Source organism: Dipteris shenzhenensis, chromosome 2 (assembly GCF_047967505.1).
Source record: "Dipteris shenzhenensis isolate YYH24624 ecotype China chromosome 2, Dip_SZ_1.0, whole genome shotgun sequence".
NCBI lineage: Eukaryota > Viridiplantae > Streptophyta > Polypodiopsida > Gleicheniales > Dipteridaceae > Dipteris > Dipteris shenzhenensis.
The window spans coordinates 18,628,324-18,647,708 of record NC_141597.1 but is presented as its reverse complement, the minus strand read 5'-3'; the positions used below and the strand labels follow the sequence as shown (position 1 = coordinate 18,647,708).

General features: G+C 44.1%; 1 protein-coding gene across 2 annotated transcripts in view; it reads left to right on the top strand.

Annotated features, from left to right (window-relative positions):
* Window positions 1–18,093, top strand: part of LOC147904426 (alpha/beta-Hydrolases superfamily protein) — a 60,127-nt gene extending 42,034 nt beyond the window's left edge. For both annotated transcript variants that reach the window (XM_087394325.1, XM_087394318.1), the window contains 3 exons: window positions 1,167–1,410; window positions 17,506–17,597; window positions 17,686–18,093. In XM_087394325.1, the coding sequence (XP_087250451.1) occupies window positions 1,167–1,410; window positions 17,506–17,597; window positions 17,686–17,947 (598 nt within the window). In that variant the 3' untranslated portion in view covers window positions 17,948–18,093. The remainder of the gene's footprint in view (window positions 1–1,166; window positions 1,411–17,505; window positions 17,598–17,685) is intronic.
* Window positions 18,094–19,385: the final 1,292 nt, after the last annotated feature.

The following is a 19,385-nucleotide window of genomic DNA, read 5'->3' as shown; positions in this document are numbered from 1 at the left end:
TCACTGTTTTTGAGTTCTTTCATTAGGCTCTCCTTTGGAGTCTAATGTCATGTACATTGATTTCATGTTAATTTTATAGTTACTGGTTTCACAAAAAAGTGTGTGTGTGTGTGTGTGTGTGTGTGAGAGAGAGAGAGAGAGAGAGAGAGAGAGTTTATTAAAGTCTTTGGAAGACCGATGGGTCTATGAGACTGTGAAAAAACCTGATACAAATCCAGCTAGAAGGGTGGAGCAAGCATCCACACTCATTATATAGACTATGATGTATACTTGTCATATCTTGAAATCTTCTCTTGATGTATTTGAGCACTTTCCCCCCCTTTTTTGGGACAGTGGCTCTGTAATATAACGCAAAAAAAAATTCAGAAAAAAAAAGTGTGTGTGTGTGTGTATGTGTGTGCGAGTGAGTGAGTATGTGTGTGTGCACTGTGTGTGTGTGTGTGTGTGTGTGAGAGAGAGAGAGAGAGAGAGAGAGAGAGAGAGATATTAACATCCTCAGAGGCCTTGCCTCGTGGGCCTTTGGGAAAAAGTACACCAAGCATAAAATAACTCATACAAGCCTGGAAGGGCTGAAGAAAAGGGTGTGATGGGGTCCTGCTTTGCACTCATCATCATAGTGACTATTTTGGGCCGCTTCTTGTGTGCTTCATGGTGTAGGGAAAGGAGTGCTGTGCAGTGACGTATGGAGAGAGAGAGAGAGAGAGAGAGAGAGAGAGAGAGTAACATATATGGAAGACCAAATGGTGTATGAGTCAGTAGAAAAATCAAAACATTGATTTCCAAAGACGAATGCTTGAGGCATCATGTACGTTATGTTATTTAGAGCATGCCTACTCTCTATTGCTCACATTATGTGGCAAAAACAGAATGAAATAAGAGAAATTACATCTGAAAGACTGAATGCCATTAGATTCAATCTTGAAGTGCATGAAAATTGCCATTACTTGGTGTAGATTAGCCATATGCTCGCATGTTTGTTGTGACCTTGAGTTTGTAAGTTTGATGAGGATTTTTACTGTGTGACAGTAAGCTATGCATGTGATTGCTTTCTCTTGTCATGTAATTCTTACCCAAAGTCCCTCTCATCAATAGTTGCAACACTTTTCTTAACTTCATCGTATTCCTCTTCTGAGAACTAATATATGTGATTACGGTGTTGTGGACAGCGTTGGTGGTTTCACTGTCTTACTAACTGCAGCATTTTATCCCGAACTTGTCTCTGGAGTTGCTCTTTTGAATGCTTCTGGCCAATTCGACAGTCCTGATGATGAGGGCAAGGAGATTTTAGAAGAAACAGCTGTTCAAAAACTCATATGGAATCCATTGAGGAATTTTTTTCGGAAAATTGCAATCATGTTTGCATTTTGGCAAGCCAAGCAACCTGCACGAATTCGCTCTGTTCTCAACAATGTAAGCTCCTGACAGCAGATTATTCTTTCTCTACAAGGCAGCACAGCCTGATCAAAGTAATTTTTAAACATAGAAATCTTGCTGCTTGAGTCGTTTCTTGATATGTAAGATGCAACCTATTTCAAAACCCAAAACTTTCTTCAATGCTTTATGAATCTCGTGTGCTTATCGCAGTCTTCATTTTCTATTTATCCTGATGCAAATGAAGGTGCCCTCTTTCTGCAATGCCACATTTTTCTGTGTGCTCAAGGTTGTCGTTTATCAAGTTCCTCTCCAGTCAAGACTATTTTTTGATGAATGACAACATAGCTCACGCACTTGCTCCACTTCAATATCTGGAACATTTTGGCCATTGCTGTTCCTTGCGTGATTTGCCTAGTCAATTGTTGGAAAGCCCAAGCATGGAACAAAGGATTAATCGTCTTCATCTCTCCAAGTAAGGTTCTACATGGGCAGGGATGTGAGTTAGATGCAAAATTTGACAAAAAGTTATGACATCGTGCATCACACCCTCACTTTTATCTATCTTGTTGAAACTATGAAACACCACAAAATAAGTAGATAATTTTAAGATGATGGGATGTGCCAACTCAATTGGAACCTGCTGAATTGACTGCAGCCGATGATATGCTTATTACAGTTGGCATTTTGGCACATGCTTCTGGATTCTTGTATGACTTGGTGAGAGATATTCCATTTCTTCTTTTCATTGGAACAGAAGGGATGCTTTCAGAATTTTGTAATTCTTATTCAATTGGCTTTCTCGCTAGAGATTGCCCAAAGAAGAAGAAAAGGCCCAAGAAGGCATTTCACCTCAACAGCATGCGCCAATGGCACCCCCTTCCCCCAGTGCCCCTCGTCAGAGGATTGTGGTCAGTGGTAGAGTTTCGGTTGCAGCTCTGATAGTTCAAGAGGACCTCTCTCTAGATCATGATTCCCCTTCTCCCGTTCGGTAGTCCCTCTCTCCTTCAAGTGTGATTCTGGTAGATTAGGAGGCCCTTATTCTGGATCTTGGCTTCCTTTCTCCCGTTGAGCAACCCCTCTCTCCTTGAGCTCCCTCTTCATCAAGGACCTATACGGGCCCCCCACCTCCTATGCCACCACCTCGTAGGTAGGGATTGTCCGGATTCCATCCCCCTTTTAGCTAGTTCAAAATAGCTTTTTTTCACCTTCGGCTGATTGCAAAGACATGGCAAATTTTTTGTCCTCCACCTTTGTCAGCGCGGCTCCTCTAGTTCATATTGATATATCGTTGATGTCCACTCGGTTGGGGATCCTTTCCCCTATGGATTTTCCTCCCCCTACACTATTTCAAGAGATCCTCTTTGCGTGCTTCCACCATGAGGTTGGGGAAGCCGTTTTAGTTGTCTTCATCCCATAGATGAGGGTTGTTGATTGGAACATTTAGGGCCTTGGCAATGCTACTCATCGCTGCCGCCGAAGGTAGTTGATTCATAATCAGCTTCATCCAAGTGTTATTGGGGGCCATATTGAGATTCTCTTTATCCAAGAATATGGATTGGATGGTGGAGATTGAAGAAAGTAGGGTGAATTGCTTTTAGGGTCATACTTTGTCTCATTTTTGGCACCATTGGAGGTCCAAGGAGCTTGTACATCAGTTTCAGATTCTCTTCTTCCCCTAGTTGTTGGACATGGTATCATCACTCCTATAGAGCACACTAGATCCTACTTTTGATTGATGGACATAAGTTTGCCACTTGGTCTTCTCAACTTGTACGTCGCTAACAATAGAGGGAATTGTGTATTGTTTTGGAAGGAATTGGTATCCTAGGCCCCGTTGTAGATTCTTGGATTATTGGGGTTGACGTCAACATGGTAGAGTTATCCTCATTTACAGAAGAGGGAAGTGAAGGGGTCTTCAATCTCTTGAGAGAGCTGCCTAGGATGCTTTTTTATTTTAGTTCAGTGGCAAAGATTCTTGGACAAATGATGCTTTTTACATTATGCTTTCCTCATTCTTACTTCTTGGTCGTTAGGAGATGCCACATGTCCATCCATGCACGTATTGATAGATTTTATGTTGATGATTGGGCATTGGATAGAGACAGCACTATTTGTATTGCCCCAGAATTCTCTACTTGTGATGACTTTCTAGTGTTTGTTAGTATCTAAGCCTCCTATGTATGCCCGCTTTATCACCACCATAATTCTAGATGCCTTTTATGCAAAGGAGGGACTTTTTGAGAGAGAGTTATAGATTTGGTATCTTATATACAGGTTGGGATGCCTTCACCCTTAAATGTGGCAGCAGCTCTCGCTCGTATCAAGGCTTCTTATCATCGGTTGCTCGTACTAGGAGCCGTTGAGATTTTGATACATGAGATTGGTATACATCTATAGTTAGCAGTCCTATAGAGGGAAGAGTGGAATCGGCTTGGATTCAGGAGCACCTGATGTTCAACATTAGATACTTTTGGATAAGAGATGAGTATCCACACACGAGTCTTTTTTCATTTAGATGGGAGGGAGAGTCAGCAAACTTTTTTTTCCTTTACTCTTGGCCCACTCTTGGCCCAAGACAAGGGAGAGCAAGTGTTTCTCAACTGGTTGACTCTAATAAGATTTTGCATTTAGGTCCTAATGTCGTCATGCATATTGCTTCATATTTTTATGCCTCCCTTCTCACTACATAACCCCTGATTCTATGCACATTTCTCTCTCTTTTGTCGCCCCAAATTCTGGTCTTTGCAGTTTCCCACAGGGTGTGTGAGTCCATGTGTGCATGTGTGGGTTTTATTGGGGGGGTTTCTCTAATTTGTTGTACGTAATTCAGTTGCCTATATCTGTTGCCAGCTTGGCTATTCATACATTTTGGGTTTTCTGGCCTTTTCGAATCTTATCTTCCCTTTTCTATCTCGCCCTTCAAATACCTTCTCCAAGCTCTGTTTCTGCATGTCCATAACCTCTTGTTTGATTCTTTCCTTTCTCTACACCTTTATTCTTTATATCAACCCTCTCTAGTGCTCTCCATATCTCACCTTTCTTGTGCTTTTGTCTTCTAGCTCTGTTTTTTTTTCCTTTTCTTTAGTTGTTGGTTATGTTGAATGGAGTCTCATCAATACAAGAGGAACGGCCCCAAGTGCCGTCAGGTCGTTGCTAAAAATTTGGAGCCATGTGCAAACCCAAAGCTTCAACCATTTCTTGATACATTGCAGGAAGGATTTTTAGAAATAAATCAAGCTTGGGGAACCTGTCCTAGAGTTTCGGTTCTTTGTCCTAGCATAGGTTCTATATGCACTAGTCATGGGCTTGGCTCAAAGAGCCATGGTTTTGTTTTTTCCAGGACGTATGCTTGATGTAGAAGATGTAGCACAATGGTTGAAATCCCTTCTTAAGGGCTGCTTTGATGAGGGCTGTTATAAAGTGGATAGAGGATTCTATGAAGTTATTTTCATGGATGCCCAATATAAGCAACAACTGTTGCTCAAATCTGCTCTCTTTTGGCAATCAATTGGTGCATGCTTATCCTTGGATGCCTACCAAGGATTATCAAAGTCTTATTCATCTCACAGATGCCTAGTATGGGTTGAAGTGGTAGGCTTGCCGTTATATTGCAGGCCAGCATTGCCTTACTTGGCTGAAGCTTTGGACAAGTGGTTTGTCTCTTGGCAATGTAAAATTGATTTTTTGTTTTATGGGACACTAATAGGACCACTCTTACACATGTGTCTTTGCAGGTTGGGATGGTTGGCATGCCATCACAACATGTTCTCTTTAAACTAAAATAAAATAAATTGTGGGTTCCTGTTTTGAATGTGGCAAATTTGGAAATATGCAGTCTGAATGTCCATAGGTTTTAGTGAAACCTCACTCCTCAACTGCACACCTGAATGATGCTTCTTTGTGACACAAAACCTACAATGATTCAAGATAACCTGGAGACTTTTTGATTCCCTTTGGGGGATTTTGTACCTTGACCTCTGGTCCCAAAAAGCCTCTCCATATGCTCATCAAAATAAACACTCCTTGCCATGAAAATGGGGTTTTCTTCTTTGCTCCATTATCTAGAGGCTGCCCACTAGTGCTTTCAACACATGAGCAGAACAGACGAAACAACGGCTTGAGCACATTTAGATACATGGGTTCTAGGAAATTGCCCTTATTGGGCCTACCACAATCCCCGAGTTCCCTCTTTTTTTTTTTTTTCCAGAAATAGACTTCTATTAAGTAGGAGAAAAAACCCACAGGAGTAAGCTCAAAGTGGAATACATCATGAAATCATGAGGATAAATAAAACCCCCTCAAAGTGAGGTGGAAAACAACCAAGGCTGAGGCTGAAAGTGCCACCTCAACCCTGTAGGAGTCTCAGAGAAGAAAGGAGAATCCTTCCATTCCCTGAAGAAAGAAGTCCTCCTAGCTGAGGCTGCACGGGAGTCTCCCTGCATACTCATCCATACGGCCATCAAAGTATGTACGGTGTCTGTCCAGATACAAGCCAAAGTGTGCGAGGGATGAACTTGAGTACCCTCCATAGCCTCTATGCATCTGGCTCTCCAGATATGCCAGGATGCTATGCTCGCTAAAATCTCCCAAGAAGTATCCACAGAGGCATGTACATCTGTAAAAGGATGGTGTGGTACCACATCCAACGAAAAGGACTCAATCTGATGACGTCAAACCAAAATGGCCCGAGAGGAGTCAAGTCTCTCATACAATACCTGAGGCCCTGTAAGAGAAAGCCAAGCCAGTGAGCCCCATGTCATAAAGAATGGGGAGTGGGCAAAGTGACTGAAAATCCTAGCTACCCCCATCCAAATCATCCTCGCCTGTCTACAATCCCATAAACAATATTGAATAGTCTCCGAAGCAGAGAGGCAACGAGGGCAAGTAGGGTCGGCTCCGAACTAGGATCTCCAAAGGTTCACTGCAATCCCACCATGGATAGAAAGCCAAAAGAAGAGAGTGATCTTTCTATTCCTGTGGGATTTCCAGAGTCTCTTTCAGAAGCACCTCTGCAGATCTGCAATGATATCAAATGTCTCCCAATGAGGAACTCTGGAAGGTCTCCAACCTCTACTACTGAGCTGGAATCTCCTGGCATTACTGACCGTGTAATGAAAGAAGGGGATGCTCTTCTCTCGATGCCCTGCGTCAATCCACTCCCACTCTCCAGGGTCCCACTGCAAATACCTAATGGGAACTCCCCTGTAGAACCAAAGGCTCCAAGACCCGGTGGAGAGTAGCCGGGGGTCTCGGTCGAGGAACCACTCTGAATCTGATCCCTGCACCAAAAGACCTACAACTTTGATAGGCTGAAAAGCAGACTCAAGCAAGATGTCCTATGTGGATTTGAGCAATCTGCCACCATCCTGCACACTAAAAACTAAAGCATCCTCCTATGCATCTCGAAAGGCCAAAACCTGAAGCGGAACACCGCGTCTCATAAAAGTACCTGCCCAAGTGGAGCAAGTGAGTGGCATATCATCTGTGTCTACCCAATCCTCTGGAAGTACTGCAAGATCCTCCCTGCACTCCCTCTGAGATGTCCTGTCAACTGAGACTTGGTCTCCTCTGAAAGCCTGCGGAAAGCTTTCCAAGACCCCATAGATGATGCACGTCTCCTCTCACACCTGGACCACTGCATGTAGAGTGAGGCACCAAGTGGTCTGCCATGATCATCCAAAATATTGTCATTTCACATGATGGGTTGCCTATCAATCTCTTCACAAGAGGAAGGAGGAATCCTCCAAAGAGTGCTCCTGAAACTGGCCCATGCTTTCAGAATGGCAACCATGAGAGGGGACAAAGGTGATCTGAGGTGTGCTGTGGTGAAGATCCACCTAATACTGCTCATCCGGTCTCCTCCTGAAGAAGGTGTGCACCTCTGTATGTTGCTAATAAGAAAGGCCTTCACGGTTCCTGCCCTGGCATAAGTCCCTGCACCACCATCTTGCATAGTAAAGCTCTGCACTATAAATCTAGATCAATAATATTGAGACCCCCTTCCTGTGTAGGGAGGATGAGGGTCTCCCAAGCCACCCTGGCTAAGCTATCTGCTGTGCCATCAAGCCCACTCCAAAGAAAATTTCTGATCGGTCTCCTGAGCTGAGTGATGTAGTCCCTAGAATAGCACCAACAAGAACAAACAAACCAGGCCACGGCCAAGAGGACCTGGTTGACCACCACAACTCTAGAGGCAAGATCCAGCTTGGCTGAGCTCCAAAAAAGGAGCTTCCTCCTGATGCTCTCCAACACGGGAGCAAACTGTTGCGTGGAAGAAATATCCAAACCGACCTGGCAGCCCAAATACTTGGCAGGCACACCCCTCTGAACCCAAGTGAATCCTATGTCAAGCCCCCAAACTGGAGTGTCCTCATCACTGATCCAAAAGCCATTGGATTTATGCCAATTTATCTGCGCCCGCGCCGCCAAGCAAAATAAATCCAATGCTGTTCTGAAAGAAGTGAGCATCTGTGGAGTGGCATCCAAGTAAACTGCTGTGTCATCTGTCAACTCACTGTTAAGTAACTCCTCTTCCCTTCTAATGGGAAGTCTCAGCCCAAAGATGTTAGCTTGAGATCTAACATAGATACTCATAGCTTCGGTCACGAACAAAAAAAGGAAAGGAGCAAGGGGGCATCCGTGGCGGACTGATCTGGAAATCTGAAATCTCTCACCCCTTACCCCACCAATAAGTACCTGGCTGTAGGCTGATCTGGACAAAGAGGAAACACCTCTGATCCAAGCATCAGTAAAGCCAAAACGTAGGAGGGTGCCCTCCAAAAAACCCCAATCTACTCTATCATAAGCTTTCTCAAAATCCAAAAGTAGAATGGCTAGATTCTTGGCCGCTCTGCATGGCCCACTCTGAGGCTTCCCAGAAAGAGAAAATGTTATAAAAAATGCTTCTGCCATGCACAAATCCCGTCTGAGTGTCATGAATAAGATCTGGGAGAAGGGGCTGCAATCGGAGGCTAATTGCCTTGGCCAGAATCTTGTAACAAGTCCCCAGAAGTGTGATAGGCCTCCACTGGGACACTAGATTTCTGCAACCTCCTTTCGGGATAAGGTGGATGAGACCTTCTGTAAGCGACCCGGGCATCTCACCAGAGTCCCAAATGCCCTGCAGGGCTGAAGTAATGTAGTCTCCAATCATATCCCAGAATGCAATGAAAAAAGAGGGGGTAAGGCCATCCGAACCTGGGCACTTGCCCTTGTGAAGGGCTGAAAGTGCAGTCCTGAACTCTGTGTTGGTGAAAGGTGCATCAAACAAAACATGCATATCCGGTTTCACCAACAAAGGGATGCTCTGCCAAATAACCTGTCTAGCATCCTCTCTATCCCGTGTCTTAGGATCAGCAAGCAGTAAGAAGGGCGACATAAAAATCTGAAGCTATGCGCAAGACATCATCAGGATCTGTCTGTAAAACCCCATGTGAGTCAATAAGTTCCCTCTTGCCTGGCAGACTGTCAAAATCAATCATCACTTGGTCACCTTTTCCTCTTGGCTAGCATCGTGGAAGGTACAATGGCTGGCTGGAAAGGGGAAGCCAAAACATATGGGGTTTTGGTGGAGGTGAAAGAATCCCATGGTGTAGAGATATATACAATGATATGGTGGTGTAGGATAGACTAGGACTTAGTCTATTTTGGAGTTTTAGTGTGTTCTAGTACTTGGACTATGTATATCAAGTACTTGTACTTCATTTGGCTGGACATTTGAGTTGGAGGGAATCAATTTAACCAACCCTTTTTTCCAAGCATATGGCATTTGTTGATTTTTCCAAGATGAGTTAGTCATATGCAACAAAACACGCTTCAAGGCATCCTAGTAGGCCAAAAAGTACTCAACTGTAAGGCCATCCCAACCTGGGGTCTTCCATTCACCACATGATTTCAAAGCATCAAGAAGTTCCCATTCTGTACTAGGAGTCTCAAGCTGCAAAGCCTGCTCACGAGCAAAAATGGGAGACACATGTCGTAATAATAAGTTATGTCTTGCCAACTGAACCTGTTGTGAAGACAACTCTAGATTCCCAAACTGTCGAAAACAATGATGAGCACATGCTTGAGCAAGCTGGGCTCGTGATGAAGTCCAAAGACCATCGGATGTCCGAATCCGACAAATATTGTGAGCTTGCTTTTAACTTGTGTTCACTTCTTGTTCTCTTGTGTTCACAATCCTTATCCATTCTTGTTCCTTCATGTGGTATCAAAGCTAGTTGGTCTAGCCTACCTCCTTCCCGCTCTCTTGCGTTCTCCAGTTGCATTTTTGTCGTGGAGAAGAAGATTCCATCGTTGGGGGACTTCGGTTCAGCTCACCCACACTCTGTGAGAGATTGAGAGCTCAACTCCCTGCTTAATGTGTGCACATTTGTGGTTGTCCAGCTCCCATTTGCCTCGCGAGCTCCTGCTGCTGTACAACAGCCCTGAAAAAGGCCGTATAGCCTGCTCCTAGCAATCCGTACAATCAGCACAGACTGATTTCCATACATCCATACGGTTCGAGCCTACAACCTCGTCATCCGTACAGCATGCCTCGCCATCCGTACAGCCGTATGGCGTGACCGTACAACTCGTACTGTATAGACTTGCTGTCCGTACAGCTCGCCTCAAGCCTGCAACTTCCATTCGCCTCTCCAGCAGCTCGCGCGTTGCCTCGCCAGCTTGCCCATTGCCTCTCCAGATCACCAATTACTTCTACAGCTCACAATTTGCCTCTCCAACTCCGGATTCAGCTTCCTGGCTCAGCTCTTTCTTCTGCTCTAGCTCTTGATCTTTGCTTCAGTTTATTTCCAGCCTCTTTCATTTGGTTCTTGCAGATTGCATTGCGCATGTGTCTTGCAGATTACATTGTGGAGGTATCAATCACCATACTCTAGTAGGTATAGGACAACATTTCTCAAGGAACTGACAATGCCCTATCTCCACTTTTCCTTTTGAAACTTCCATACTTGAGACATGAAAACTGGTCTTTTTGACTCAATACTTTTCTAATTTAAAGCTAAATTAGTGGAGCTAGCACTAGGAGACATTTAGCTAAAGAGTTCTAAATAGGAAGGCTACGTCCAAACTATTATAACCAGCTTTTGATTGCATCTTATCCTCTGAAGGCTCTGCATGTGGGTCATAATCCTGAGGGCTCCCATCCAGATTCTCACTGCACTACGACAGCTCTAGAGGTAGTGAGGGATCGTCTCTAGAAATCCAACAAAACAACAACGACACTGCCCCTCCACCCGCATCTTCTCCAACCACGGGCCTGGGCAAGCCTCTGTGGGCGGCCAGCCAAACGAAGTAGGAGATCTTCCTCAGCCGCAAATTGGACCATAGATGCATCCAAAACCTGGAACAGATCTCTTGGGGCACCCTCTAGGCCACCCAATGCCTCTCCCTCGAAGGGGTCCAAGTCGAAGAGTCCCATTTGAAGCCACGTGCCAATCCAAGTGGTATAGAAAATGAAGGGCACCTCATCCACTTGCTTGGCGAGGCCAATTATGAAAGGCGAAAACCACTCTCTTGGATCCCACCGGACTTCCCTCAAGGGCCTACCTTCCCAAAGCCAGAGGCGCCATCTCTGAAGTTGGCCTTCAGGCCCTACACGAAAGAAACCAAGCTGCGTGCTGCCAGTGAATCATCGTCCTCGACGGGACCCCAGTCTGAGAAAACTAACCCAACCATTTGTTGTCCATCTACCTGCAGAGTCCCTCCCACCAAGACTCAGGGATGGCTAGGTTAATCTCCCTCATCCGCTGCCCTGCTCCTCACATATGCGCTATGGCTCCAAGTCTCTCCCCTGCCTCCATGGGTAATCTGCTCCATCTGCCAAAGGAATGGGCTAGTCCACTATCCCACTGTGCCCATCCAATGTGAGTCCTCTGCCCGAGTATACGTCCATCTTGATCCATGATCTCTGGGTGCCAAATGAGGGGCTAACGCTTGAATTCTAGGGTTGAGCACGGATGAGGCCCCCTACGAATCTCTGCTAGACCCTATGGAGGCTCCTCGTTGTGGGGGAACCCTTCCTCGTAAGGGGAGTCTTTGCAAAGATCCGTCTGTGTGAATGTTGCCACTACCCCCAGTGCGTGGGGTGTTCCTGAGAAGCTCTCGCTGTAAGAGGAGCTTCCAAGGCTCTGCGTCAGGGATGAGGCCGCACACAATAAACTTGCCCACGAGGGCTGTGCTTTGCATCTCCGCATCAATGATACCCAAGCCTTCCAATGTGGCATGATCACCGTTTGCCAAGCGACCCGAACTCTAGTATTCCTCGTGCTGTCCGATCCTGCCCAAAGGACATTTCGAACCAAATGTTGGAGTTGTCCAATTCACCCTCTGTGCAAACACCAATAGGAGGCATGCTTAGGGACTCTTGTCTAGGGGGAAACCACCTATCCCCATCATGGATCCTGATGTTTGGCACACATATGCGACATCCCTCTATCATGTTCTGTCTCAAACACCGCTGGATATGTCTTCCCTCCCCAAACCCACCACATGCAGGTTGTTAACAACATAGAATGTGTGATCTTCTTCACGTCCACAATCGGAGAGCCCAAGACCATGAGGTGTTACGTACTGAGCATTTTGCTCTCATGGACAAGAGTTCCTGGCCCCGATCCTAGCACAGATGATCAATAATGTTGTGCGCCACGTTTTTCCCCCTACTAATCACCACTTTGTGCCAATAGAGCCCATGGAAACTAGGAATTACTGTACCCTTATGATTGGCCATACGCTGGCCAAGGCATAGGGGTCAGTACTAGAGCTCCTACAAAGAGACACATGGGTAGAGGGCACTAGGATAGGCTGGGTTTCAGAGATAGCATTCCACCCTTGATCACATCTTCACTTTGCATGCAATCATCAAGGAGGCGGGGTCGAGATCCCAGAAAGTCTATGCAAGTTTTGTAGACTTTCAAAAGGCCTTTGATACAATCCCACGTTTTCACACGATTAGACAACATTAAGAGATGCATACCCGAGGATACATGATATGAGGAGTGATGAGCTTATATGAGCTATTTAGAGGAAGGGTACATGCTCTTAGAGGCATATCAGATTGGATCGAGAGCACAATAAGAGTGAAGCAAGGATGCCCTCTCTCATCGACATTATTTGGGGTAGACATTGATGAGATCACGACCTTCATTCACCGTCCAGGGGGCGAGGGATCATTGTTGGCTGATCTAATGATACATATATTATTGTATGCATATGACATAGTCCTCCCATCTTCCTCAATAGCAGTGGGCCTACAGTGGCACCCAGAGGTCATAGAGGCCCTAGAGGTGTTTTGCAAAGAGAGAGATTTGACACTCAACCTTGGGAATACCAAGGTTATGATTTCTGACACCTCACATCCAGTTCTTCATCCAGTTCTTCACTGACACAACTTCACTTACCGAGGGGAGCCAATGGCTGCATGATGACCCATGCAGCCTGGGCACGACTTGTGTGAGGGCAGGGAGCTCTAGCTCGACTAGAGAGACTATGCTTCTGGGCACATTTCTAGGACCCCACAACAAAGGGATGGCTATTTGACATATTGGGGAGACTGATGGCCTTATATACAACACCCTTTTGGGGGGGGTAATCTATCAGTGAGACTGAGTGTTGTCATTTCAAGAGGTTGTAGGTGATGATGGGCCCTAGGACAATTCGAAGAAAACCCTCTCCCCCACCAGATCATACAGGCAGAGTTTGGTATGACACCGCTCCAGGTTGATGCCATTTTTCAGATGGTCACTTATCTCCATAGGGTCTTGGTCTTACCTAGAGAGAGACTACCGAGATTGACACTAGAGTTGTCTATATGCCTAGCTGAGAGGGAAATTAGCATGGCTTGGTACACACACATATCTGGTTTCGTAGCTAGGGCATCCAAATAGACCGCCTCCCCCCATTTCAGTACAACTTAGATGCTCAACTTAGATGCTCTCGACTACCTAATTCCACGGGATGAGATCAATTGTATCATACGGTTAGACCTACTTCAGCTCCACACGTCGCGGGCTTGGGGAGAGGGGGAGCGAGGAGCTCCCCACACCAAGATCCGATTCTACCATGATCATTTCCTCAGAGTATCGATGGATAGAGTGCTTATCAGACCCCAGTACTTGGATGACAAAAGAGTCTCACATGCCTTGAGGATTGCCATCGGACCCATTAGTTGAGGATTGAGACAGGGAGAGCCACAGGTACACCCAGAGAGCAACGGATCTGTAGACTATGCACCCTGGAGGAGGTATAGACAGAGGAGCACTTCTTGGGTACTTGCCACGTATACTATGAGATTCGAGGACGATACCATTGCGTATTTCAAGAGGGACACAAGTTTGGGCCTCTCTCTCGACCAATTCATTTTCAAGACCAGGTTTGCGTTGGTCACTATTTGATTGGAGATGCGGCGACATAGAGAGAACTTGTTGCGCCACATCAGAGAGCATGAGGAGACAGTGGCACGTGGGACTGAGCTAGATGGAGCCCAACGACATGTTATAGAATTTTACATTTTTTAGTTTGCCCCGGAGTTGAGGTCCGAGGAGGAGGAGATAGTTGATATGAGGACTGAGTGGGTCAACGGGATGAGACGACGATGTGGAGAGACGCAGCCACAGATGCAGAGATGGACCAGGACACACACGATGGAGGCCCAGCCCATCACAGTCATATTCGATGGAGATCGCCCGACCAGAGGGTCACTATTGACATGGCCCATCGGATACAGAGGTCACGGAGCCACGTCCCCCACCGCCGAGAGAGACGACTTGGCAGACACAGATACGATATATTTTTGCAGCTCATTGGATAGCCATCTTGGGACCAGGCTATGTATATTGATATTGAGTTTGAGTACTAGTTTTTTGTTGCATTTATTTTAGCTTAGTGCTTAATACTTTGCAAAGGGCCTTAGCGAGACCTTTGTTTCAGCCCACAATGGCTTGTATGGGTTACTCTTGGTGATTGTACATTGTCTCATAGGTCCACGAGTCCTCCAGAAAATGTTAATGCATCTTTCTTTTTGCCGAGGAGTCTATTCAGAATTGCTGATAGGACTGCAAACAAGCGAGGATCATCTAGAAGGGGATTGCTAGTCTATTGAGCACCTTTGTTCCTTTTCCCTTCTTCATGACCTGGGGCTCGGTGGCTTCTCTCTCTCTTTCGGGGCCTCAAGTATTTTAGGAGAGGCATGACTATTCTTGGTCCTTTTTGGTTCTACGACATCTAGTTGAGTCATGCTCTTCGGATGTTGTTCCCAGATCTCCTTATTTGACCGGCATATGCCTCGGTGGATACTTTCTTGGAGATTCTACCGAGCATTTCAGCATGGCATATTTGGAGATCCAGATGCACAGAGGCTTTGGATGGCTCCTAGACCCATCCTCCACATACATTGGTCAGTATTTGGACAGATATTTACACACCTTGATAGCCATTTGTGCGAGAATGCAATAGTCTTTCCGTGTTGGAAATATAGGCCTTAGGAGCCTTGGTGTGGTCCAAACCCCTTTGTGGTGCCTAAGGGAATATGTGTTGGAAATATAGGCCTTAGGAGACTTGGTGTGGTCCAAACCCCCTCGTGGTGCCTATGGAAATATGTGTGGTGGATAATGAAATAAAGGGGGCTAAAAAGACCATGGTACGCACAACTAACACATGGAATTGGGGGGGGAGAAATCTTATACACAAAGGTGCATTTGGATATTCCTTGGATATATGTAAGGTTATGAACCCCTCTCCCAACATCCCGGCAACCTTTTGTTGGATTTGGGAGAGGTTATGCGTGGCTATGGGGCGGGGATTGGGATCTCTGCACCTGCCGGTGCTTTCCCAAGTGACACTTGGCCTTTTTGGTGCATTTTCCAACACTTCCCGAGTGGCTTCATCCAAGAGGACTGTTTTCTTAGGGAATGGAATGTGGCTCCCCATTTTTCTCAGATCCTCTGCAGGCTTGAGGTGACATTTTCAGCCTCAACCTTGGTTTTTTCTAGCTCTCTTGGATGAGCATGATTTTTTGCCTCATAGGGTGTTTGTCTTCTCATGCTTTGCATGGTGTATTTCTTCCGTGAGCCTTGATCTTGGAGTTTCTTTCATATTTAATAGAAGTCCTTTCTTTGAAAAAAATAATATTTTCACTATCATTAAATTGAATACGGCAAGGGTGTGCTATAGCCATGCAATGTAGAAGATGATGTTTTATGGATATCTCGGTAAGCCATAAAGTCTTTGACGGTAACCATGCTTCTAGTCAATGTGGCTGAAAATTCTTGCTCCCTTTAACCAGTCTAGAATCTCAACGGTTTTTAAGAACCAAGGACTGATTCTTGATAGCCTTTTTATCGAGAGCCTAGTAATTTACGACATTCCCCCATAGGAACAACAATACTAGCAAGGAGAGAGGAGAACTGTTAGGATATATGAGACCTGCTCAAGTAGTTTCTACACCTATCTCTGGATGCCTTAGTCTTTGGGTTTTCTCACACTTCAAGGTGGTCTATTTGGCTGTGAACTCCTTTAAAGATTATCGATACTTTGACCTTTAAGTCTATCTAGTGGTTGTTTTTGTGGAAGGTCTTTCCTTCTAAGAATCTCATCCCTTGGGTTCGCTCACTTATCAGTAGCTTTAACTGGTCTTCTTGCATTATTAAGATAAGTACGAAGAGGCCTTAGGGACCAGCGTATGACTTACCATAGGAATGAATGATAATGTCCTAGCTTTGGTTTTGAATTTTGTTGTAATATTGTGTTATGTGGATTTCTTTTGCTTCTGCAATGCCTCCTCTTCCACATCTCTTTGTATTGAATTCCTACATGCACTGAGTCACTTGAATTGCACTTATTTTGTGACTTTGGAAGCCCTTTTAGTGATATATAATCTTTGCCCTTCATAGGCGCCAAATCCATGAAGAGGCTGACTCAAGGAGGCACAAACTCTTTTGCACACAAAGCAAAACTAGAAACGTTTTCAAGAAATGAAGACACATAGTTCTACAAAGATGGTGTCATCTAGCACTGACAGTTGGTATTGCAATAGGTTTAGAGCTTGGGCGATTTGCAATATCCATTGCTTTGAGGGAAGTTACACCCTTTCAATTAAGATATAGTTCTTGGAGTCTTGCCATAGGGTCAGTTTGTATCAAACACAAATTTGTATCTCCCAATCTAGAATGATCTCGCAGTACAACTGCAACACAAGGGGGATGCTCCTTTGTTCACATCTAGTCTTTTTCTTTAAACCCTACACTCCATGATGCCATGTGTGAATGTGAGGGCGATTGTGTTGAATTTCCAATTTTGAAAACACTACATTAAATAACATTTTGTAGTCTCTTTTTATTCAAAATGGTAAATCAGTAATATTCATAGAAGACATTTCTAATGCTTGCTCATTATATAATATAAAAAACACACGCTACATTATGGCTGAGAATGATTTATAGCACTTCAGCCTTAGGTCAGCTTAGGACATGTATGGTGTGCAATCAAGCTAACACCAATTACCCTAAGTCCTCTTCCTTCTTTCACACTATGTAACCCTGGTGGATACTTGGTATCAAACATTAGGAACAATGCTTAGACCCACACCATTACGACGGAAGGTGATAGGGTCACGACTCACCACAGTACAGAATATGTGCCTCATGTGGATAAATTTCACATCAGATGACCTTGGTACTATTCAAAACACACGTATGTTCTCCATGTAGTCAAAGTTCTGTCTCATCAATCCATGGTTACAATTAGATAATTTGCTTTAAAATACTATAAGATTTACCCTCTCAATCATTTTCCCTGTTTCCAATCGCATTATACAATACTCTGTAAAACAGACATTGCATGTTGCAATGAATTTATGATCTGAAAAATGGTTACCCCGGTTTGTATAAGAGTGCACAGATTTTGGTTAACTTAGCCATGCAGTCATCATTAACCCCAACATAGTTATACTATGTTTGAGATGAAATTACCCTTTTCATTGGCATTTCGTTAGTTCTGTATTATTTAACTTCATGTTACAAGTTATAATCGCATTTGTATTGTACCAATTGTAATTCTGATTTTGTGACATAGAAGGATTACATTATCTTTGTGGATAGGCACTGTCGAAGCACTAATGTTCCCCTTACTAATCAGGTTTATATAGATAAGACAAATGTGGACGATTATCTGGTGGATTCCATAGTTTATCCTACACAAGATCCCAATGCAGGGGAAGTTTACTACAGGTATATCCTGTTTTGGAAACACGTATGTATTGCAGGTATGACCATACATCACATAGAATGATCTAACTGGCTTATGTGTGGCTGACAGGTTAATGAGTCAGGTCCTATTTCGGACTTCAAATCTCACTTTGAATAAACTTCTGGCACAGCTGTCATGTCCTCTCTTGCTCTTGTGGGGAGATTTAGATCCGTGGATGGGAGCGTCAAAAGTGGACAAGATAAAGAGCCTGTATCCTCAAGCATCTATTGTAAGGCTGCAGGCTGGCCATTGCCCTCATGATGAAGCTCCAGATCTTGTTAATCAGGCTTTGATTGAATGGATGTCAGGTCTCAATTCTCAATTGGCATAATCTGTAAACTAATGTAATTTATTGATAGTATTTTAATACTCACATTTCTAGGTTCTATCCTATGCTTACAAAATTCCACATCCACTTTTGTAGATTACTTCGCTGGAAGATTGTTAGGACTACATAATAGTAGAATCTTTTTTTTTGTTTCCAGGGTTGCTATTCTGTGCATTATGTCAGCGCTTTGCTTAAGTTTTGTGATCAAGTAGCAGCTTCTTCCAGGGGGTGTACCTCTCTTGTGTCCCTTTCTAATATTCTTGTGGTGTTGCTTCTATGTACTCCACCAACGTATGCTGTCCACCATTTTGAAGATACATTGACCCCCATGATTCTCATAATATGCACTTGAAAATACCTAGTAATCTATGTGAACAGGTATAATCTTGATTGAGTTGGTTTCCCCCCTGCCTCTGAAGAAACTTTCTCACATGCATGCTTTCACTGTCTTCAATGAGGTGTTGAATCTTCATGGCTCCTTTATCTCCCTAGTTGTGCGCTGCTCTGTTCTGTGTGTCATATTACCATGTTTGCTTGTGGCTCTTTACTCAAACCTTCACTTCTTTTCTTCTCTTTTGTGCTGTTCTTTTGATTTTCTAATTTCTTTCTTTGCGATTATTCTTTGATGATTTCAGTTACAATATGTCTTTTGTACATCACATTACTCATCGGGCTGCACAAGCCAAGACAGAAAGAAGATGCTATCTTCTCCAACAAAATGGGTCCAAAGAAAGTATGGAACAAACCTCTCATAGAAGGAGATCATGAACTAATATAAAGCAATGGAGGGAAATAAGAATGATGCAAAACCTTTTCCAAAAAATGTTCGTATATTCAAGGAGGATCACTAAAGATGGGTGGTTGGAGAACCAGAATATACCACCATACATTGATCTTTCATGCTGATGGAATATGTGAGATTTATCCAGGGGCCTCTTCTTAGTCAATCATGGTGTTCTTTAGATTATTGCACCCTACTTTTACAATTTGTAAGAAAATCAAATTCTTGTAGCATTCCGAACCAGTTTGCTAGTCATCCCAAAGGATTGGGAGACTTGAAGTACATGCTTAGCTTGACCATCACTCACTACTATGAATACAAATAGTTGCCTCATTACATATTACTTGAATTTCTCAATAGAAAATACTAGTGAAAGAGTAGGTTTCTTAATTTTAAGTAAAGGAACTCTATGTTAAGCATTTGTTAATAGGGGGTACCTGAATTGATCCTCCCCTTGTTGAAGGAGTATGCCTGCAAGTATGTGAGTACCAAAGAATGTCTTTGACCAACTCGAGTTTCAAAGAATAAGTGCCTCTTTGATCTACTGAAATCCTCTATCATAGCTGTCATCCCACAGGAGCTTCTCCTTTAGAAGAGTAGGCATGGGACGACTTCACATAGCCACATATTCAATCAGGTTGCGATGTTAAGGGAGAACCC